Source organism: Crotalus tigris, unplaced genomic scaffold, assembly GCF_016545835.1.
Source record: "Crotalus tigris isolate CLP2741 ecotype Arizona unplaced genomic scaffold, ASM1654583v1 scf7180000017710.2780689, whole genome shotgun sequence".
Lineage (NCBI taxonomy): Eukaryota > Metazoa > Chordata > Lepidosauria > Squamata > Viperidae > Crotalus > Crotalus tigris.
Genome location: NW_024096582.1, coordinates 1,637,355 through 1,662,002, shown reverse-complemented (window position 1 = coordinate 1,662,002; position 24,648 = coordinate 1,637,355). Strand labels below are relative to the sequence as shown.

The 24,648-nt window shown below is 34.1% G+C and overlaps 1 protein-coding gene across 6 annotated transcripts in view; it reads left to right on the top strand.

The window, feature by feature from the left end:
- The window catches only part of PAM (peptidylglycine alpha-amidating monooxygenase), a 155,739-nt gene that overhangs the window by 64,852 nt on the left and 66,239 nt on the right, over positions 1-24,648 (top strand). For all 6 annotated transcript variants that reach the window (XM_039338635.1, XM_039338633.1, XM_039338629.1 and 3 more), the window contains exons 4-7: positions 8,959-9,016; positions 15,564-15,651; positions 22,843-22,928; positions 23,550-23,633. In XM_039338635.1, the coding sequence (XP_039194569.1) occupies positions 8,959-9,016; positions 15,564-15,651; positions 22,843-22,928; positions 23,550-23,633 (316 nt within the window). The remainder of the gene's footprint in view (positions 1-8,958; positions 9,017-15,563; positions 15,652-22,842; positions 22,929-23,549; positions 23,634-24,648) is intronic.

The window sequence follows — 24,648 nt, the reverse complement described above, 5'->3', positions numbered from 1 at the left end:
ATAGTATATCAGTTAAGTTAGAAGTGCTAACGGGATAGTTATAAGGTTGAAGAGAGATTGCTAAAAATATGAGAGGCAGTTCTAGAGGCTAATAGAAGTATTGGGAGTGTAGGGATACTGAATTGGTAGTGAAAGATGATAGTGAAGAATAAGTAAGGATTTTAAACAAGAAAATATAGTGCAAAAGAATTTGGTATAAAGGAATGTTAAGGAATTTAGAGCTAATTTAGAAAAGCTATAATAAAGCCATTGAGGGGGAATTGGACAAGGGATTATCCAGACCAGAGATTTATATATATATATTTATTGGATTTCTGTGCCTCCCGTCTTACTAATACAATGATTCTGGGCATCTTACAATATAATACAGAGATAGAAGGAAATAGGATAAGGAAACTCAAGATAAGCCTACCTTGATTTTGCTTAGTATAAAATGAGACAGAAAAATTATAGGCTTTTAAGATTCTGTTATATTCTGCACAATAAAGTAAGAATCCTGGAATCCCTGTAGTATCTATTTCATGACATGGCCTTTCTCAGAGGGCCAATGGAGAATTAAATGTGAAATATGTGTCAACTATTTTAGGGAAGTGATTGGAACACAAACAGGACACGTACAATGTTGTCTGTCTTATTGGGAAGTTCAGAAGTTGTCTTCTGTGATAAGCAGCCATGTTTAGAAAAGGCCTATATCTTGGCCCTTAGATGTTTATATGTTCTAACAGTATTTCCTGAAATAAGTGATATTTTTTGTATCTGTTTGTTGCAACAATAGTAATATGAAATTGGATGAACTGTAGAGCACAGAAAAAGTATGTGGTGTCTGTTAGTAAAACATGAGCAGAACTCAGGAAAGCAAAAATGTGTGAGAAAGAAATTAAAGCAGGGCTTTTAAGATTCTTCATAATACTCTGTATCAATAAAATGCTACTATTTGGGGGTTATTATTTTGATCTGGCCTATCCCAAAGGGCTGATATCAACCTTGAAAGTCCTAACAACATTTCTCTTTTCCTCTCTCTTATACCAAAGAAAATTAAAATGGAACAATCTTTAGTTTCTTTCTCATGCTTCCCCCCTCCCCCCGCAGGCTTATATTTTTTAACAGTCAACACATACCTTCACTAATGTCATCTCTGTAGAGGAAGAATAGACAGTAAAGGAGTTGCTAGTTTCATACAGAAGGCTATATCAACCCAAATTGAGAGCCAGTTTGGCCTAGTCGTTAAGGCAGCAGGCTAGAAACTGGGTGTCTGTGAATTCTACTCCTGTCTTAGGCCAGAAAGCCATCTGGGTGACTTTGCCCCCCCCCCAGCTCACAGGGGTTTTGTGAGAAAAATAGGAGGAGGAAGGAGTATGAGGTATCTTTACCATCTTCAGTTATTTAAAAAAATAATAAAGGTGAGATAAAAATAAATAAATGTCAACTCTTCTGTGGGAGCAGGTTAAAAAATATTTAAAAGCCATAGTTGAGGACTGAAGCGCACCCAACATAAGCTCTAAATTCACACAACATTGTAGCTTTTAGTGTCTAGAGTACAGTAAACATAATATAAGTTCTGTGTTGCACAGGTAGTTTTTACTACCAGTTGATTTAATGAATTCAACATCTGTCTTGGCAGTTATATTTAGAATAATCCTTTTTTAAATATTTACTTTAGAACACGTAAAGGAATTTCTAAGGATACATGGAGTCAACTTAGTTCTGTCTGTAACTCCTTGTTCTGTCAGTTCCAGTTAATTTGTAAGTGACCAGGGATATATGAGATCATTCCTACCTGAGGTAGGTCGAAGTCTTCTATGGTAGGCTTTTCAAGACAGAACTAAAATACTGGAGTTAAAGTGTACAAAGCAAACTTTAAAATTATCAAGTGAGAAGTTCATTACCAATCCATTTTGAACAATATGATTTAATAAACTAGTGTTATATTTTTTTAATTTGCTATTTTTTTGTGAAAGAATACAGTAAAAAAAATGTCCGTGTGTTAATAAATACATTTCACAAAATTGCATATACGGAGAGAGTAAGGAAGATGATCATAACATAGGTATGCAGGGTCTATTGTCTAGGACAGGGGTCCCCAACACCTGGTCCGTGGATCATTACTGGTCCATGGACTATTGGGAACTGGGCCGTGCAAGCGGTGGGCATGTGTGGGAAACTCCATATGCATAACTGGTGTGCACATGCACGAAGGCATCCCCTCCCACCTGCCACTGCTGCCACCATCACTGCCAGTCCACAGAAACTTAAGACAAAGTCACATTTAAAAGCATCTCAGAGAGAGACTTCTATAATTCAATGAACTACTAAATATGTCTTTTCTGTAGCAGCTTTTCCTCCTCATACTAAGATTAGAAACTATATGACTTGGTGCCAGATTTTTGTTGTTCTTAATGTGTTTAGTTTTATAGTTTTATTATAATTTTATTTTGTTTTATACTTTTGATTGGGAACTGCCCAAAGTTGGTTATAAGATGGGAGGTTATATAAATCTTTTAAATAACTAAAAAGGAGGGGGAGGCAGAAGAGGAGGAGATGGGACAACTTAAGAAGACTTGTAAGTTTTTTGCAAATATTGCGGGCTAACCAATTTCAGTAAAAGTAGTTATAGCTTTCCTGTGGACTTGATTTCCTAATCTGGTCTTCCTAGTGGCCTGACAATTTGCTACTAGATTTTATGGCTGTGTTTCAAAGATTTCTGCTAGTAACAAGCAGAATAGAAGTAGCTTTTCTGTCTCTTCAGGACTTGAGTCTAACAGATGGCTGAAGCTGTAAGCTTTGGCTATATAACACATCTGCTGGAAGTGCAAGGATAGCAGTCCTCTGTCATTCTAGTAGATGACCGCTGATAATCAAAACTGGCAGCTAATATGCAGCAGCATGTGAGATCCCGATGAAACAACTGGAATATTTCATGTATCATTGGACTTAGCAGCAACGATCTGGCAGCTGCTGTGAAACTTACTTGCAGTATATTTTCACATTATAGCCTTTATACAAATGCTGTCATTATTGGATCAGTCTGTATAAACTGGTACCTCCTGTTATTGAGCCAATTACAAGTGATTTTGGTGTCCTAAAAATTCATAAGGCAATACATTAAACTTTGCTACCAGTGCACCATTCAGTTAAGACCGACTTAAATATCATTAACCAAATACATGTCTTTCATGAGTTATATATAAAATAAATTGTTTGTGAAGATAATTCAACATTCAAATATGTGCTTAGAAAAGCTACAGTATATATAAATAGTTAAAGAACTATTATGTGTCTTGATTAGCTCACTCTTCCTCCCATGTCATGGACAACGAGCTTTATAGTGTAGAGAACCTCAGATAACACATATTTAAGAAGTATGTTCTAAAGATCAACTCTGCATTACATCCAGTAAATATACATAGGACCATATTGTGAATTATTGTAGAACTGTTTGTTTAACTCTCTTAATAGAATTTTTTCCTATTCCCCCCCCACCTTTAGATTTATGACAAAAAATTCAGCAATAGAAAAGATGAGTCACTGCAGTTAGCTCATTCAGAAACAGGAGAAAAGCAAGTGATCTAGTTATTGGGGATCATTTCCTGGAAACTATGATTAGAACCATCTGTTTCATCCTAATGGCTAGAAAAAATGTAAAGCAAATACTCAGCTAAAATGGTCCCTACTGTAGGCAGTTTTTTCCTTCCCAGAAATCGAAACACACAAAAGAATTTGCAGGTGTATGAATGTGCTGCCAGGTTGAAATGTGAATTACATAACAAGTCTCATTTTAATAAAGTTGAGGTTTCAATTTATGATTAGAATTAACTTTTTAACATCCTCCAGTCTTGTGAGTAATTAGGGCAGGTCCTCTCAGGAGTGGAAGGATTTACATGAGGCTTATAAGAGGCAGTGATTGAAACAGTGTGGTTGTGGCCATCTTAGTCACCCCAAAACAGATTGCACTCTTCTGGGAATGCTATGCTTTGCTAGGTTATTTACCCTAACCTCAGCTCTTTAATAAAGTAAGGGATTATGATAAGTACAGTATATACAGTGGTGTGGTAGATGGCACTGTGCAGCAAAATAAGTATTAGTAATAGAAGTTATTTTTAATCATGTTGGTTTTGGGGAAGTTAATCTTTGAGATGTCTGGTTAAGAATTCTGATACCCAGATTGCCTCTCTCAGCTAGTTCATTCTTATTTTTCAGGAAGAAGAACAGATAGTGAAGTACAGATAGTCCTCAACTTACAATGATTCATTTAGTGACCATTCAAAGTTACAACAGCACTGAAAAAAGTTACTTATGACTATTTTTCACACTGATGACTGTTGTAGCATCCCCATGATCACACGATCAAAATTCGGAGGCTTGGCAACTGGCGTGTATTTATGACAGTTGCAGTATCCTAAATGCATGTGATCATCTTTGCTTTGCTTTGCTTCCCCATTGACAAGCAAATCAATGGGGAAGCAATGATTCACTTAACAGCCGTTTTACTAATTTAACAACTGCAGTGATTCATTTAACAACTGTGGCAAGAAAAGTCATAAAAGGAGAGAAACTCATTTAACCACTGTTTTGCTTAGTAACAGAAATTTTGGCCTCAGTTGTGGCTGTAAGTTGAGGCTTACTTGTAAAGATCTTCAGTGATAAAGGATCTTCAAAGCAGTGATATAATTTAATAGATTCATTCTCACCATAATTATGTTTTGGCATTTGCTTAGTTAAAAAAAATCATTGGAATATTATCTTTCACTCAGTCAACTGCTTGCTCTTACCATCATTTAGTTTTATGTGTTAGAGAGAGAGAGAGAGAGAGACCAATAAAGCTTTCTCATTTTGTCTGTAAGAAACATTGATTATAAAAATCCCTGCTGGCATGAAAGGAAATTGGGAGGTTTAATTCCTTGATCACCTAGGAAGTTTGCCCGAGAGCAATGGTTTTCTGATACTAATGGTTTCAGGAAAAGTGATCGTTAAGGAGGGCTACTGGAAGAAAAAAGTTTTTCTTTGAAACAACAAACCTTTTTAATTCTTCCCAGTATCCACTATGGACGGCTGTTAAAAATGGAAAGTCAGTCATATGTTCTCATGTCTCCAGTGGATCACCTTGATAAATATTAAGCGGGACTCTTTATGGCATTGTGATTTGCAATTGCCCAGCAGCATATTAGATTGAGGGCTAATTGTAGATCGGAGTTTAATTCAAAATACACTTCAAATGTACATACAGATGTTGAATGCTTTCTGCTTCTTCTTAGCCACAGTTGAATGTGATATGGAAGGAGAAGCAAGTTCAACATATTTATTAAATTTCTTTCTCATCCTGTTGCTTAAAGCAAGAGTAAGATTGTGATAAACTTTCTGTAAACAGTCCAGCTAGTCAATTCAATATCGAAGAAACTCTATGGCAGTGTTTCTCAACCTTGACAATTTTAAGGCATGTGGACTTCAACTCCCAGAATTCCACAGCCAACAATGCTGGCTGTGGAATTCTGGAAATTGAAGTCCACATGCCTTAAAATTGTCAAGGTTGAGAAACACTGCTTTATGGTCTTGAAATGCCATAAGAGATAAACTTTATTGAATACACATCTGGCACTGAAGAAGCAGAATCAACTCTAATTTTTCAATGCAAAAATCTGATTAGTTAACAATAACTTTTCATGACCTCCACCCACCAAATGTTCACTTTGCCCAATCATATCACCTGCTTTTGTGACCTTGGGTCTCACAGTCTGTGGACGGCTTCTTGAAACTGTTTCTTTCCCAGGCTCTCCCTCCCCCCTGTTTATATGGCAAGTTGAGTAGCGACAGAGGTTAGCAAGCATCTTAGCAATTCAACCTTGACACCTTCATCTAAAAAATTACTATCTTTTTCTTGCCTAAAGACTATAGAATGTGGAAGCCTTTGCAGCACATTGATATTCTTGACACTGTAAAGCTGCAATATTTAGAAGTATCCATGTACCTCTACAAAGGATGGAACTTGCATCATTATTCTAGTTTTATCATTTCATCAGATTCTGTGAACACCTCTTTAAGGGACTTCTGTAAATGAACCTTTTAGGATTTAATCCGACTTTCACCATATTTAGCCTTCTAGGTACTTTGTTTAATTTTTGTGGTTTGATGGAAGTAATATGACACTGAAAAATGCAGCATCTATTATAATCTGTGAAATATTGACAGAATTCAGATTGATAAATATGCTGGTGCATCAATTAAAGGGTTTAATTAGAAGAGAAATCTCTTCCATTGTGATGTAAGATATCTTAAAGAATAAGGAAAACCTTAGTGTAGGTTTACCTCTAGCAAAGGTAGAATGATATTTTCTTGCATCAACCTTATAATTGTACTACAGTTCTTTGCTGTCAGTTCAAAGCATATGATTTGCATTTTACATTTTAGTTTTATCCTGTGATGTGATCTGTGGTATAGAGCTAATATAATTTTAAGGCATATACAGTATATAACTGGAAAATGAATCCTTTTCAAACTAATTTATATGGTGATAGTATATGAAATTTAAATTGTACATGACCTGTTTGAATTTAAATTGTACATGACCATGATGTAGTTTTCATGATACATAGAAAACATAAGTTTGGCAACAAATATGCTGCTTATATAAGCTAAAATAATGATGATGATGATGATGATGATGATGATGATGATAACAACAAAAACATGATGAGGCCCAAATAAATCATCTTTCTCCAATCTATAGCATCATGTAGATGAAAGATAATTGTAATAATCATTTATGGGGTGAATACAGCATAACTATAATTTGGGGTACCTGTAGTATGTCTCTTTGTCTTCAGTCTTCAATAATGTATTTTTTTTCTTAGTTATTAGATCTTTTGAAGAGCTTTCTACCCAGACTGCCCTTCTTTGTGGGATCCATATAAAAATATGTTAAAGCAACCATACCATTAGCATCTTTGAATTACCTATGATTTAATCATTTGATGTTAAAATAATCTTTGGATGCTAAAAACAACTTTTTATACTGGATGTAGAAGGAGAAATTTAAGGAAAAAGAAATTTCCATTTTCATTATTCAGTTTTAATTATTTAGGTGATTGTGTTTTAAAGAAATTAGGCAGTTCAACTTGTATGTTTGCAACCACTCCCAAGCCATTAATATTTGCTTGTAGACTAAGATATGAAATAATGACAGTAGATTGCAGAGCAATTGACATTTTCATTGCTCATTTATTTTTGTATTAATAGGACTGTATCCATTAGCATGCATGACTGTCAGCCCCTGACAGTTTGAAAGATAAAGAGCAATGAGTCTTTGTATAATCATTAAAGTTCTCTTTCTTCGTGTAAATTATTTACTTTGAATTGATGAATTAGGGAGAATTATACTGCAGTAAATTGTTTATTTATGCACTTTGGGAAACTAGAAAACAACATATAAGTTACTTGAAGTTGCCACTCTGAAATAGAATATAATAAAGAACTGCAGTATATGTATTTTTACATCTGGAAGTATGTGTATGGAAAAGTAACAGAGGAATTATGTACTTTTGCATATGATCAACATTTTTAAATTTTTAAATAAATAAACTCAGGAAAACTTTATTTTAACCAAGGAAATGTATATTATATAAAATAAATAATGAACTTGCTTTAGCAATTTGGAAATTGAAACTTAATATCTGAAGATTCAGATAATTTTAAAATGTTCAGCAGAAAATATAAAACTATGAAATTAAATTATAACAATATATTTCATTTTGTTAGAAAATATTGTTTATTAAAAGACCTTTAATGCAAGAGATTATGATTTTATGAAGCTTGATTTATAAACTGCCATTTAGTATTAACAGAACTCTTACAAAATATAGTTGCGGTAATATTATCAAACAATCTGTAAAAGTTATGAAATATCTTGCTGTTGCCATTGTCATTATTATTCATCAATTATTTTCCTTGCACATTTTCTTTGTTTAGAAGCAAAAGTTGATTGTATTATAGAAAACTAATACAGTAATATATGGAGGGAATATATTATTGCTGGCTATGTTTTCTGGGATCATTGAAATAATCAGTTCAGGATTGTCATGTTCTAGTATGCAGTGACTGTTGCTAAACCATGTCTGGTTTAAATAATTTTCCCAGCGCTTACAATAGAAAGTATTCTATTGATTAATTTTCACTGTTACTGACACCATTAAGGATTTCCAGTTTATATATTCTCTGTACAGCTTTACCTCATTATTGCTTGTAAAAAAGTAGATAAAGTACAAAGTGGTAGGTTAAGAAGATGTATTTTGGTTTGAAGCACTATTGATCTGAATATATTTGAAGTATATATTCTTCAGAAAGCTTTTGAATTATATTTAGTTTATAATGTGATATTGTTTTGACTTGTCTACATTTATGTCCAAATATTTATATGGAAAATTGCTTTTTAATGAATTGATTGATTATATGCCATTATATGCTTTACAGTCTATTACAATATGATGCCTACCTTTCCTTGTCATAATAGAAGGATATCTGCTTGCTTAGTCTCATTGCAGAATTACAATACTAACTACTGCAGGTATAATCTGACATTGCTTCACCTGGATGTTTAATATTCAGTTAAACAGATGAATATTACTGTATATGTGATGTGTGCTTGTTGCCTGCTTCTGGAATTGGCTTAATAGTGTGGTTGAAAAGGATAATGCCGTAAAGAATCGATTCTAGCTTTCACTGATTAATGTAGTTGGATTTCATATATACATGTATTATCCCTGGTCAGGTAAAAAATAACCAAAGGTATTATTAGGTAGGGAATTAAAAGAAAAGTGTGTTTTATCATTTTGTCAGCTAAATTATTTTTATTATTTGACTATACTTCAAAACAGTTAGAGATACTATTATTTCCTCTTGTATTTTTAACTTTTGAAGAAAAAAGCTCTAACATTTTACATACTCTACTTTTTCTGTCCTTCCATATAGTCTGATACTTACCTTTGCATGTCACTGCGTTTGCCAGTGGAAGAGGAAGCTTACGTAGGTAAGTACTATTTAAGATTCAGAAAAACATGGTCAATTTTATATGAATCAGTCAAGGTTTCTGTGGCTTCTCTATAGCTTAAGCTTTTCCATAGAGTTGCTGCAATGCATTCCTCATGCCTAATACAGAAGCAAAACTAGAAGGAACTACTTAAGATGGGGAGAACTGCATCTGGAGAGATTGGTGAGTAATAGTACTTAAGAAGCTTCATGTAGATGCCTTTGGCAGCTGAGCCCAAGCATTCTCATTTGTAAAGCATTGGCTTTCTGTCTGTGGCTGGATATTTAATTCCACTCCATTGCACAAGCTGTTTATTTACCTGCTAGTTCAGGCTGTAAATCTCTTTGCACTCACAATAAGCATTGGCACAGTAAGATCTTACCTATTTGCAAAATGTACTTGCTTTATGTTGAGGCAAGGATGAAATGACGAGTAAATGACAAGCACTGTATCAATGTTTAATTTACTAGATCAGTGAAGTAAGTACCATCTGCTTATCAAGTCGATTCCATCTTAATTTTTATTTCATTCCCCTTTCAAATATTTACACCTACTAAGAGTCAGTAGTAAAATGGAAATTTATAACAGTCAGAATGCAGGAAAGTGCTATTTATAGTTTGAAAATGTATTGGTAAATTTTTAGCACATTTTAAGTAAAGTGGTTGATTAGTGCTAAAATTTTAAAATAGGGTTAAGAGTGAAATGATGCTGTTTTCCTTGCAAACCAATCGAACCGTAAAGCCTGTAGAAAGACAATTTTTGTAAAAAAAAAAAAAAAAAAAGAGAGAGAGATGAGTCATCTAGAAATAAGAGATATAAATAAATAATCCTATTATTTTAAAAGTTTTAATTGTATAGTTGCTAAATTATTATACTATGTGTGGATTGGAACTTTAAGGAATATAATTTGGGCTCCAGGGACCATAGATTTGGTAATGCAATGAAGAATGATTACCTTTTTTGGTCTTTCTTTTAAAAAATTGCTTTTAGAAAAAAATGCCAGCAGGTTGTGCTATGGTTTATTGGTAATAGTTTGTGTATGTAATATATAATATATATAGCTGCCAACAAAAAATTGTCATAGACATCAATATAGCCAGAAAACAGGATCCTTTGCACCCCCGGAGCCCCAGGACCCTTCGCACCCCCGGAGCCCCAGCACCTACCCCCGTAGCCCCAGGCCTGACACAAAGCCAAGTCTTCAAGCCCTTATGAAAGGCCAACAGGGCTAGATGATCCTCAGTCCTGAGAGGAGAATGTTGCAGAGAGCAGTGGCTAAAGTAGAGAAGATACCTTTCCTAATACCACCAACTAAGATTCCTTGCCCAACTTGCCGGACAGAACTGGATGAATAAAAACTACTGGAGGAAGATGGTCCCTTAGGCAACCTGGTCCCAAACTATGAAGGGCTTTAAAAGGAATAACCAGCACACAGGCAACAAAGGCAACTCACATAGAAGTGATATTACATGTGCTAAATATTTGACACCACCTGTGCAGTCACATTTTGCCACATTATTCTTTGAAGGAAAAATAATAATAACAGCAACAGCAGCAATACAAACATTGAGTGAGCATTGTTATCTTAAAAGGGATTATTTGATTAGACCCATAGCAAGGGGGGCAGAATGCTACATGTTCAGGAGAGAATTTAAAGGTTAGGGCCTGGAGATCTCAACTCAATTAGAAAAATAGTTGGGTCTGATTCACTATAAAACACCTTCGTTTATTTGTAATCTCTGTTCTCTTCATATTCTCCAGAGTCTGGGAGGAAAATCCTTTAGAAATAGTACATTTGGACAGATATATGGTGGTTGTCAAACTGTTAAGGTGCATTTGTATTTTATATTGAAAATTATTAACATTAAGAAGAATAGAGTGAATCTTGAATACATTAGGATTAAATCCATGAATATTTCTATGAATGTTAATATCAGTGACTGAAATATATTGCTTAACCACAGTGGCAAGTTTAAATGGGTCTTGATTATATTTTATTTCCCTGTGTTGTGCCTAGGCTGAATTTTAAATGTTTTCTATTTCTACAAACATCCCTATATTCATACAAAACCCCATTACAATTTTAATTTAAGATAAAAGTGCTTTAGATAACAGTAAATAGTTACACTGAGTATCAGAAGTCATAGAGGTGAACTGAAATACATAAACTATCAAATTGCCCAATATTCTGTCCTGTGCCTTAACCAGTAGACAAATTATCTATTATCTTAATAATATATATATATCTATTTTTCCAGTAATAGCCAATTAACTTTTTATGTTTTATTAAAACTGGAAACAGTCATATAAGGCAAAACTGGCACTTAAAAAACATAAACATACTCTATACATAAAGATAAGTTACCAAATATGGTTTTAATTCTTTGCTGAAAACACATAATTGTATTGTGTGCCTTTCTTCCACAGAGTTTTGCAGATATGGCATACAATTAACTGCATTTGTGGAAAACTGTTATTTTTCCATTTAACATTTTGATATTTAATTACTTTATAAGGGCAAATCCTAAAGCTAAAATGTATTTTGTTGTATTGTGCAGGTCTGTACAATGTGTTGTTTATTATTGAACTATGGTGATAATTAAAGGCCATTCTATTGATGTTGAGAAATATTATGTCTGAAAGCAAGCCATTCTGCCAGTGTATTTGCCATTCTCTGTCCCTGATTTTAATGAATATGCCCAACAGTACATAATATATTTTTCCCTTTGCTGGCTGATAGTAATCCCCATTTGTCAACAATACCATATAAACTGTACTATACAGTAGATGAGAAGATGCATTACCTGTTTATTTGAATTTACAGCTGCGGAACTGTTGCGATAGAAATCTTACTGCAGATTGAGATTACCTTTTCTTGAGCAAATGCATTACTTTAGTAATCTTTAATATACACAAACAAACATGCAGATAGATAGATAGATAGATAGATAGATAGATAGATAGATAGATAGATAGATAGATAGATAGATAGATAACGTATATACATACTTTGGTGGGAACAATTTATGATAATTTTTGTAACGTAAAAATGAATAAAGTTATCTGATGTATAATTCTTAATTTGGTAAAAAATAGACCTCAATGAAATTATGTACATGGAAAATTAAAAGCAATTGAACCTCACCATTAAAGTAAATAAGAATCAAATGATATGTAAATTATAGATAAAAAAGGAATCAGCTCAAATATCTTTCTTGAGCTCTTAACATAAATCCAGTATTAGGACTTGTAGCAAAAGAGGGTCATATATAGTGTTATTAAGAAATTGTGGGCCCTCCATCACTGGAGGTTTTTAAGAAGAGACTAGACAGTCACTTGTCTGAAATGGTATAGATTCCCCTGCTTGAGCAGAGGGCTGGACTAGAAGACCTCCAAGATCCCATTCTATTCTATTCTATTCTATTCTATTCTAATTTTCAATCAAGATACTGAGTTGAAAATAATAAATAGTTTTACTAAGCCAGTAGTATTTCCTAAGTAATATATAGAAATCACAATTTCTGAAATTCTTTCCAGACTTTTAATTACAGGTCTGCCTTAGTTTATATGGTTTAGAAGTAATAAAAAGCATATGTTACCAGATACACCCCTTTCCCCTGCTTCTTCAACCCCCTCTCCCCAAATAATTTAATAGTGTTTCTCAGCCAATCTAAATTTCCTCTTGCAAATGCACACAAAGTTTTCTGCATTGGTCAGTAAGATAAAAATAAAATGATGCTATTTTCTAGTTTCATGGTGTTCAAGTTTTTTCCCCCCAAAATGGATATGGATAGGGAGACAGATATACAGACATAAAGTTTACACCTATAATTTTGTGTCATTAAAATTTTATATCCAAGTAGAAAAAATACACATAATATATATCTTATTTATTAATCAGAGCTACTGTACTTGCATATTTATTTCACAACTGAATTATTAATTTTAAGTCAATTTACTAAGCAATATAACAGTAGGATATTGCACATATAAATTAGTGCATGCAGGCCAAATTTTTAAATAATTCCCCAGATGGGATGATAGGTGATCAAAGATTTGTTCAGGTATCAATTATAATGTGGTCCAATTCCTCAGTGCTTCTTTATAGCTTACAAAGAGCCACTGAGTTAAGTTCTTTAGACCATGAAATGATTAACAAACAACAGTCATTCTTCCAGCTTTGTATATTATTTGTTTATGATATAAACACATAACGTATCAATTTCCATTGTTCTTGTGCTAATTTACAAACCATTGGTACATAATTTAGCAGAATAAGAATATCTGCAGAAACCAGTGAGACTTTGAGAATGAAATATTGAAATAACTTTTGTCCAAAATAGAGCAATACTGCAAGATCACATCTCAGGAACAAGTGTACTGAATTATGTAATGATTATAACTTAGTTCTGTATATTTGTTTAAAAAATGCCGGTAGTAGTAAAAATGAACTCATGGTATTGTTTGCTATACCCCCCCTACTAGCTAATATATAAGGAATTTCATATTTGTCCAAAATACTTCAAACCGCAATAACATGGGATTTCTCCCTTAACATAGGAATTTAAATACGCCAATTCCAAGACAGTTCATGAAGGGAAGTTTCCAATAGGCAAAGAAAAAAAGAAAATATAGCTAAAAATATGAACTTAGATTTGGATGACTAAATCTTTTTTAATTAAGTGAAGCGTAAAAATCAAGGGGAGATAACCTTGTAAACAAACATGTGTCACATATATATTTTCTCTCTCTCTCTCTCTCTCTCTCTCTCTCTCTCTCTCTCATTAGTATTCAAATAGTTAAAAAAAATCTGAAAATAGAAAGTAGGTTTTTTAAGATGTTGCACAGTTCCAAAAATACTTATGTTGTTCCTATATGATTATGCTTCCAAATAGATAAATTGTGTTTGTAACACTGGATTTGCTTTTGATAAAGCTATTACACTAAATTCATTAGTTGTTATCCTATCACCTGTTTTGGAATCACCATATTCTTAATTATCAGTTCTGGCTATAATGATATCAATAGATTTTTGAAGTGCCCCCAAAGAATCCTCAAAAGTTGTTTAACATAAGACAGTATGCAATCTCAGTGGACTGTAAAATTCTAGTGGATATCACAGGAATGAATTCTCTCCATTAATGAATTCCATTTCTCCTTCCCAGAATACTCTTTTATATCACTCAACTTAAAAAATCAGAATTCAAAGACATTCTTTTACTCAGTATTAAGAAACATCTGTGGTTCTAATACCGCAATGAACTCAAGAATTTGATCTACTACTTTTTAGAACTCTCACAAATTTTTAAGAGACAAAATAACAAATATTATAGTCTGTCATCTGTTACCCCCAAAAAAGAACAGAAAAGAATTGTGAGCATTTTATCAAAAGAAACTAAAATTGTCTTAATTGTAATGTTTTTCTCAGTTATGAATTTAAATAGACCTGTGATGACATATTTGTTATTGTCCTTTTTCTTTTCTTTTTTGATTACCTGTAATTCATAATAATAGAATGAAAATACAAGCTTTATTATTTTTGTTCTAGAAAGATTTTGTGTTCGAAATATGTATCTTTGAATGGCAACTGAATGGATAAGCAGATAGATAGTAGTATAACTTTACTGATTAGTCAGTTGTTTATATAAAAGCAATGGGCATCAATCACAGTAAGATACAATAAAATAAGATAAAATAGACTGAGGTAGGATAAAATTATAGTAAAACAGAATGCAGAGACATAAAATGAATGTTAAAATAGTATGTCACAATGAAGGCAAATATGTCCCAGGATAATGTTGCAGGATCCAATCTGGGTTGGTCACCGGGACGAGAGGTTAAGTCTTCTGAGCTTTCAGATTCGAGCTGGAGCCAGCCTCGAGGAACTTCTCTCCCACCGGAATGTGAATGTGTCATTCTGGGGAGAGAGAAGTCCTCCGAGGATGGGCTTCAACGTGAGCCCCAAAGCTCAGAAGACTAAACCTCTGGTCCGAGTGACTGAAACAGCAAGTTTTTAGGTGAATGTATTGCCTAATTCCCAATGTGTTTCATGAAATGCATTCTCAGTTGGACATTCCTAATTATAAATCTAAACAGTTCTCATCACTACATATGCTTTTGTGTCATTAAGATAATAAAAAGTCCTTCGTTACAGTCCCAGTATATGATTCTATCTATTATAAGTGCAGAACCCTTGCTGGGCCATATAATTGATAGTTGAAAAGGACATGTGCTACAACTGCTATTTCACAAATATATGTTCCCTCAGAATATGGCACTTGCTGAATTGTCTGTATTTAACAATAGAGCTGATCAAATCTTGCTCTGTGGTATTGAGCATAACCCATTGTCAAGTATTTTTCTGTTTGAAAAAACTCTTGACCAGCCATCTCAATGACCCGTTGCTTGCAAGAGATACAGCCAAATGTACATGACATCTTGTTTTATTCTTTCTGCAGTGTTTGCAGAAAAGCATTCATATACAACTTAATGGTTTGTTAAACTAAGAAAACAAATTTATATTTATATTATAATTTTTGTCTTTCAGTTGACTTTAAACCTCATGCCAGTATGGACACTGTACACCATATGTTACTATTTGGATGCAACAATCCTGCTTCAGATAACGGTTACTGGTAAGGAGATTGCTCCATTGCACTGGTTAAATATTCTACTTGGTATTAACTTAAAGATGGGCTGGTGATACATAGTGGAGAAACATGGAATGAGATCAGTGTAAATTTAATTATAAAGCAGAATTTACTACTAGCGTTTATTCCACTCTTATCCTTGTTGCCAGCTTCCCTATTCAATATAGGTAATCCTTGAGTTACAACAATTCATTTAGTGACCATTCAAATTTACAATGGCACTGAAAAAAGTGACATGACCGTTTTTCATACTGTTGCAGCCTCCCCATGGTCATGTGATCAAAATTTGGATACTTGGCAACTAACTCATATTTGTGACAGTTGCATTTGCCCGGGATCTTGTGATCACCTTTTATGACTTCTGAATAGCAAAGTCAATGGAGAAGCTACTTAACAACCATGTTACTAACTTAACAAGTACAGTGACTTAACTTCACTTAACAACTTTGGTAAGAAAGGTCATAAAATAGGGCAATAGCACTTAGACTTATATACCACTTCATAGTGCTTTACAGCACTCTTTAAGTGGTTTACAAAGGCAGTATATTGACCCCAACAATCTGGGTCCTCATTTTACTGACCTCAGGAGGATGGAAGGGTTAGGGTTAGGGTTAACCTTGAGCCAATCAGGATTGAACTCCAGGCAATGAGCAGAGTTAGCCTGTAAATACTGTGCCACCACTTAACAACTATCTTACTTAGCAACAGAAATGTTGGGCTCAACTGTGATCATAGATCAGGGACTTACCTTTATGTCTTTATTGCTAGCCTTCCTATTCAGTATTTACAGTTGCTCAGTGAAGAAGGAATAGAGGAAGCTTGCACATAAGGGAGACGGTATAGCAAACATATGGATGAAGGGATTTAGTAGAGAGACGGTGAAGAATAAGGGAAAAATCACCATTTCTTATAAGAAATTTGGTAGTGATTAATCAGTGTTGCATGGTCAACATTGGTCAAAGATAGGCAAAACTTCCCAGTTTCATTTGTTTTTATACAATGTCTATAGTTATATTACCTTTTAAAGTTGAAAAGCCTTGCATAGAAAGATTCCAGATTGCATTAATAAAATGGTTATACAAAAATAAATATTGTAAAAGAACTAGAAATACATTTTTTCAGAAAAATGGGAATGTATTTTTGATCCACGTTTTTATGATTTTCCAAGCACAATATTGTCAGTGAATATATAGAGAAAGCATTCTAATACTTACTTAACTTAATCTTCATTTTACTGTAGTTATGCATATCCCAAGACAAAAATGGGCTGAGGGTTTTTTTTTTTTTTGTAGTGTATTTATTTCTTTTTTCTAATGGAAAACTATCAGTTTTACTTATTACAATCATATTCATATTTTCCACTTCTATTAATTAAATAATAGAAAAAATGTTTTGTTATTATCACAGTTCTAGTAATGAGCAACATGTAACTCACTATTACTGTAATTATTACATTTATTTAATCCAATTTTGAAACAGCTCAACTCCTTAATGAGTCTGGGCCTCAAGTAAACTAGCTTTTATTATTCCCTGAAAAAGTGAGAAGACTTAAGTTCCTGTGTTATTGTTTGCCATTACCTGGATAGTCAATAATACAAGCTTTTGAAATATTTGCCAAGGTTTAATTTAAAAAGTTTTATTTGATAGGAAATAGTTCTTAAGAAAGAATATGTTCAAGTAATTTTCCATTTTTATATTATTAACGTTTATGCTAAGTTGGAGAGCCAGTATGGTACAGTGGTTAAAGCACTAGTTTAGAAATTGGTACGCTATGAATTTTAGTCCCACTTGAGGCACTAAGTCACATGACTGACCTTGGACAGGTCACTTTCTATCAATGCTAAGAAAGAGGCAATGGCAAACTATTTCCAAAAAAATGTTGCCAAGAAAATTTCAGGGACTGGTCAGGCAATCATCAGGAGTTATACTGACTTGAAGGCACTTCTGTATAAGTTAATATCACCAAATAAGTTAATAAAAGCAATGGTAAAACATTGATATCAATTTTATAACCAAATGGCTATATGGTTATAAGCCCTTATTCATTTACTAAATAAAGTTATGAATTGTTTTGGTACTTTTAAAAACAGGTAAATGTGCAACTATATTGTTTCCATATGAAATACATATGTATTATTGAACTATAAATCAGTAAATAAATGGATTGATTTTATTCAGAGCATTCTTATAATGCCCACTCGCGTAAAAGCTCAGGGCCATTTACAGAAATAGAATTACAAGAGCAGAAACATATTAAACATAAATTTTATAATATTAAAAATGCATTTCAAAAGTATTAAGACAGTTGAAGCCATCAAGAGGCACAGGAAACTAAGAGGTTGCTTGATTTCCAATAACTTTGTTCGACAACATGGATATGCCAAAGAGAAGGCAGAGTTAAGTATAGATGTCAAATAAATCCACAGTAAAACTGCAAAAGAAGCTACATTGATGTTCTAAGAGTGTTGGATGGAGAGTTCAGGAATAGGCAGTTCTATAAGGAGCTTGATACTAAGCTGTGTGAGCATTTTATACTGTACATAATGATGAGTGTGAGTTGGTCTTAGGAACCAGTGAAGTTGTTTGTATGTGGACTTATGCAAAACTTTTAGGAGGCATCAACCCTCACATATTTTGCTATGTTCTGAGCTAAGTGCAATTTCTGAGCCTTTTCAAGACTGTTCAGTGCATTACAATTTTTTCTTCCGATAGTGACAGAACTGGTCAAAGACTTAAAGGCTTTCTTTGTTACTGGTGATATATGATTGAAAGCATCATGCTGAATTCAGGAGAAATTCCAGATTGCAAACCTGATCAGTAAGCAGCTTTGTTCAGAATAGTCATTTACCCTGAGTCCCAGTCCATCTTATCCATTCAGACTCTTTCAATCTGGGCACATAGAAGCCTAAATAAAATCTGACCTCTAAATCACAGAAAAGGAAAAATATAACTGCCATCAGCACCGATGATTGCCTTCTCTAAACCTATGAACAATTCTTTCCAATGGCTTTATACAGATGTTAAATGACATGGCACACAAGACAAAACCTTAGGGGTCCCCATCTTCTGATTATGTTTGGAGAGATAGGAACAGAACTATCTCAAAGTATTGCTACCAGATTCTTAATAGAAAAATGATGCAAGAAGACAGAGTTGCTCATGTCTAAACATGCTGAGTTTTAAGGCATATATGTTAATACAATGTTTTTAAAAGTATTCATTCTTTCGTATTTCAGGTTGATTAGTCTAAATCAACTGATAAACTGATCATGTTTACTCGTTTGAAGTAAGGAGGGGAAATGTGCAATTTTTATCCCTCCCTCCCTCCCTCCCTCCTTCCCTTCCTTCCTTCCTTCCTTCCTTCCTTCCTTCCTTCCTTCCTTCCTTCCTTCCTTCCTTCCTTCCTTCCTTCCTTCTGTTTTTATGGCCACCATCTCATAGAAACAACTTTAATAAACCTCAGCTACTTCTTGAACAGAAATTCGAGCTGTATTTGTTAAAAATGTTACATCACTGTGATACACTGAAGCTAAAAATAAACAAAGAAAACAACCATTGCACTGTACTGTTAGTCACTCATTTATGATTCACCATATAAATTAACTAAAATGGATTGCTTTTATATGTTAAATAGATAAAAGGCTGCAACTCCAATTTTAAATTCCCAGCAAAAACAAACAGGTACAAATATCTGCACCTTCTTTCTCATCAATAAGATACTGCTATTAATAAATAACAACTTTGAAATGCCTTTTAAATTTTGATTGGGCCATTAATATTTGAAAAGGGCAGTTTATAAAGCAAGTAACCAGAAATGCTAGCAAAACCCCAAAGGATTCTGAAAATGGGAAGGTATTCTATTTATATACCACTGAAAAGGCCTCCTATTTATTGAAGCTCTACTTAACTTATTCAACTTTTTATTTTCAATACTTCTCGCACATTTCTATTATTCATAATTGATAAACTCATACATATTATATGGGTTGCTTTATATTTAGTTTTGTCACTTAATTTTATCAACAACATGTATCGCATAATGCTTAAAGTAAAAGTATAGTTTCAAGTTTTCTCAAAAGATAGTCTGGATTTGATAGCCAACTATAATTTAATTGCTATCATTTCTTCTTTGCTCTGCTTCTCTTGTTTATATTCTATTCTTGCCACATTGAGCAGCTTTACATTATTCGTGGTTGCCTTCAGTGGGCTAAATGAAATTCTTCATGGGCTGCGCAAGAGTGAAAGTGGTTTCGTTCAATGAAACAGAAGATTTTAAGATAAGATCTTTTTTGTACATTATTGGAGTGCTAAGATTTCTATTTCAATATGGTCGAATCCATAAAATATTTGAAATCAAAATGTACATAATGAAGAAGAAATGTGGTATATAGAATGAGTGATGGTTGCCATTATAATACTATGTAACTCTTATAGAATTCTATTACATAGATATGTGCAAAGAGACTAAAATTAGCTTTTGCAACATGATTCAGGCAGTCTGCTTGGTTTTGGTAAAGTGAAAAGGCCATTCCAGTTGTTTCAATGAAATGGTTTGAATGCCTTGAATGACTTTGGGCCAGCACTTATCAGGAAAGTGTCCTCTCAGCTATGCCCGTCATCTACCTCTATTGCTGCCTACTAGCCTCCCTCCAGTCTGATAGCATCAGACCATCATATGCAGGATTGGAGTAGGACATTACTGGCTAATGCATTGCAGGGGATTTGAACATTAAAATATTTTTTAATATGAATAGAATGGCTTGTACTTGAGAAACTGTCTCAGATGCTTTCAGTACTGCCAACCATGATATACCTCTGGCTCATCTCTGAATATTGGGAGTCTGGGGCATGTTTTGTGGACCTTCTTCTTTCTTTGTGATGAAATCTAGTTGGGGGGGGGGAGAGATGAAGTCCTAGGACTTCATCTCAGGCCTCTAATGTGTGTGGTCTATTAGAGCTGTTACTCCTTTTTTAAACATCTACATGAGATCATTAAGCGAGGTCAACTTCTGTTTGGATCAAATATGAGCAATATGTTACGATACCCATTTGTAACTCTCAACCTCAGGCTGATCGGATGATGTTATCAAAGCCTTGTCCCATTGTCTCAGGGCTGGGTGGGGGGGAGGACAAATGGAGAAAAATACCTTCAACCTCAATGCTGACAAGATTGAGTAGTTATGGGGTTTTGAGTCATGTGAGGAGTGCTGTACAATTTGATTGAGGAGCAGTGGCAGTGTAGTTAAAAGGATATTCACCAAATCCATCTTTTGGTAGAACTGTGCTCCCATCTGAAGTAGAGGCAGTCACTTATGATTTGGTCACCTCATATATGGAGTATTGCAATATACATTGGATTCAAAATGTTACACTTCTTTCACTTAAATAAGAATGTAATTTCAGAGTAAAAAGCAAACATATTTGCTCTAGTGTCAGTCCAAGGGGAAAGCTAAGTCATCTCTTATGAAAAGAAATGATGTTCAATCTAATTAAATTTGTGATGCTAAAGACTAATTTCTCCAGGGGGTCAAAAATAGGAGTTCAGTTAGATACATAATTAATTGATTATGTGCCATCAAGTCAGTGTCAACTCTAAATAGATGAACTTTCTCCAGGATAATCTGGCCCTAACCTTACACTAGGTTTTCCAACAATGCAATCTGTCCATCTTTCTGCTATTTCAACTGTTCTCCTGCTTTCCATCTTTCACAGCATTATGATCTTTTCAAGGGAAACAGGTCTTTGCATCAGGTGCCCAGAATACAATATTTCTGCCTAGTCATTTGTGCCTTAAATTAGAACTCTAGAACTTGTTCATTGATTCTTTAGTTAGAATTCTTGACTACCATGGTATTCTCAGAGGGTTTCTCCAACACCAAACTTCAGAAGATCAATATATTTTTCTCTCCTAAGTATATACATGTCAACTGACGTAAATACGTTTTCAAAGCTTTCATTGCATTCCTACCTAGTACTAGTCTATGGCGTAGTTCAGTGATGGCGAACCTTTTAGAGACCGAGTGCCCAAACTGCAACCCAAAACCCACTTATGCATCGTCGGGTGCCAGGTGGGTATGGCCCATTGGGTGGGTGTGGCCCATTAGGTGGGTGTGGCCCATTGGGTGGGCATGGCTGCGGTGGTAACAGCAGACTGGGTGGGACTAAAAAGTTCAATCAATCAATTCCAACTTTGCAAGATCTTTTTTCTCCCGCAAGAAGTTGAAATTGATTGATTGATTGAACCTTTTTTTTTGTACACGGTGGCAGAGGCCTAAAGCGAAAAGGTTTTATAAAACCCAGCTGAAGCCTAGGACTGGGGCGACGGTGCGCATGCTCACAGAGAGGGCTCTGAATGCCGCCTCTGGCACTCGTGCCATAGGTTCGCCACCATTGGTGTAGTTCTTGACTGTTGCACACGGCAGTCTTCAAAAACAGAAGCTATCGGTATGAATTTTAATTCTTTGCTTTACCTGTTCTCACTGATTCTTAAATATTAGTGCCATTTTTCACAGCATACTCTGACTTTCATTAGTAAACATCCCAGATTATTTGTACTTTCAGCTATCAGAGTAATGTCATTAGCATTGTTCAGATTATTGATCAGTTGGGTCAGCTAAATTATCACACAATTCATGACAGATACATGAGCCAGGCTTTTTTTTGTATCTTAATATTTAAATATAAACAAGAGACATGTTTAACTGTGATTGAGAAGCATGACTTATTGATTGATTGGTGTAGGCCAATATGATATAGTAGCTAGGGGATCTGTTTGGAAAGATTCCAGTTCTTATCCATTTCCTGGGACAGTCTTATATCTTCCTTTTTATCTTACCCTACTCAGAAGCTGCTTCAAAGGATAGGGTTATATAGACTGTATTAAATATTTTGGTGGAACGAAAGACTACGAATATAATAAATAAAATATTCCACATTCAGGACATGCTGCTACTGCTGCTGACAGTGATGACAGCAACGACAAAGGCTTCAATACCTTGAAAAGCATTTTAAAATTCTAGGTTGTAAAACATGTCATTATTCAGAAGCATTTTTTAAAATGAAGAAGCCTAATTATAGAAGCAGCTTTTCCAATGACATGTGAAATGAGAGATCTGAGGTGGGAGGAACACGAGTTAAAAGAGATTCTATGTTTATGTTTGTGTGTGTGTTTTCTAGGAATTGCGATGGAGAAACATGTACGGACACAAGTGATATCTTATATGCTTGGGCAAGAAATGCACCACCAACAAGATTACCAAAAGGTATGAGATCTTTTGTAATATAGCATTCTACACAAGATGTAATAATAGGAAAAGCAATTTATGTTACATTACTGCACTAATTTCTGTATTACTCTAATAGTAGTGAATATTTTTACTCAGTTAGGCTTTCAGAGAATCAAATTGCTCACTTAGCAATTTACTATAAAAAGGGGTGTTTGGGGATGTTTTCCACTTTTTTTTTTTTTACTTTTAATGTACAGCTGAACGCATTATGTAGTACATCTTCCTGCTGATTTTTTTCTTTTAACTGCAGTTGCCAATAACTTTTATGGCTAATAAATTATGAAAAATTAGTAAATCCATTTGGCTTGCAGCAGGATATGTCAAAAAGATTTTCAAAATCTTGTATTATAACAGCAACTTTTCATATTCCCACGTTATAAAACAAATAAAAATAAATAAATAAATAAATCATATATGAACTAGGATATCTCACTATTTCTATTTGATTTTTGTTCTTCTTAAGATTGAGACAATACAGAACTATCAAGTAGAACTATCTATTGCAGTAAAATAACATGCTCCTTACTTTAGGATTTTTTACATTAAGGATATGCTTGAATATAATTATGTGAGTTTCACCTTTTCTTCCTCCTCAAGGTGTTGGGTTTAAAGTTGGAGGAGAAACGGGAAGCAAATATTTTGTTCTCCAAGTCCATTATGGGGATATTGGTGCATTCAAAGGTATGTAAAATCTTTACTCTTGCTCTTATGAGTAAGATAAATAAAGGAACTAATTTGGTCACTAAGTTCCATCAGTAATGAAGTCATAAATGTGCATACTATAGGATGGCAGAGCTTCCTTTATTAAATAAATTTAGAATAAATCTGTCAATAGGCTAATACACTAGATCAGTGTTTCCCAAACTTGACAATTTTAAGGCATGTGGACTTCAACTCCCAGAATTCCACAGCCAGCGTTGCTGGCTGTGGAATTCTGGGAGTTGAAGTCCTCATGCCTTAAAATTGTCAAGTTTGGGAAACACTGCACTAGATTTCCAAAATTACTTCGGTTTCACAATGGAACTTTTATAACTGGTGATGTTACAGTCTCTGTCTTGCACATCTCACTGCATAATTAAGAATACAACAAGATTCAGTTTTGAGTGCTAGTTAACATGGCCTCCTCTGATATCTATAAATACATAATCCTTGAAGATTTCCATTGAAGTTCTTGAGCTTCTTCCTGCTGTCTCCTCCACATTGAGATTTGGACAGGAGAGATAGCAAGAATATCTTCTTGGAACTGGGGCAGGACAGAATGGATCCATTTCATGTTAAACTCAGTAAATTTAAGTAACCTTTTTTAAAAAGAAAGATAAATTTTAAGTACTTATTACAGTGCTTTTCTTTTTTCAGTCTGTTAACTAGTCTTCTGAAATCGTGATGGTAGACTAATTAAATTGAATAAAATTAAATTGATGTTAAATTAAGAAAGGTTTATGTTTATTCACTATATTTCTATTAGACTCTTTGAATCTATTTCAGTTTTGCAAATATTATAGACCATTTTGGTACTTTGTTAATGTAAATCTCTGCCATTGCAGCACATTTCAGTAATGATTGCATCTTGTGTCTGTGGATTTAATTTTTAGCAAGTGAAAATGGATTCCCATTTATAAATGCCAAAGACTCTGCTTGATAAGAGCAGCAAATCAGTAATTCATAGTCACTGTTAACTGAGTTGAAATTAATTTCA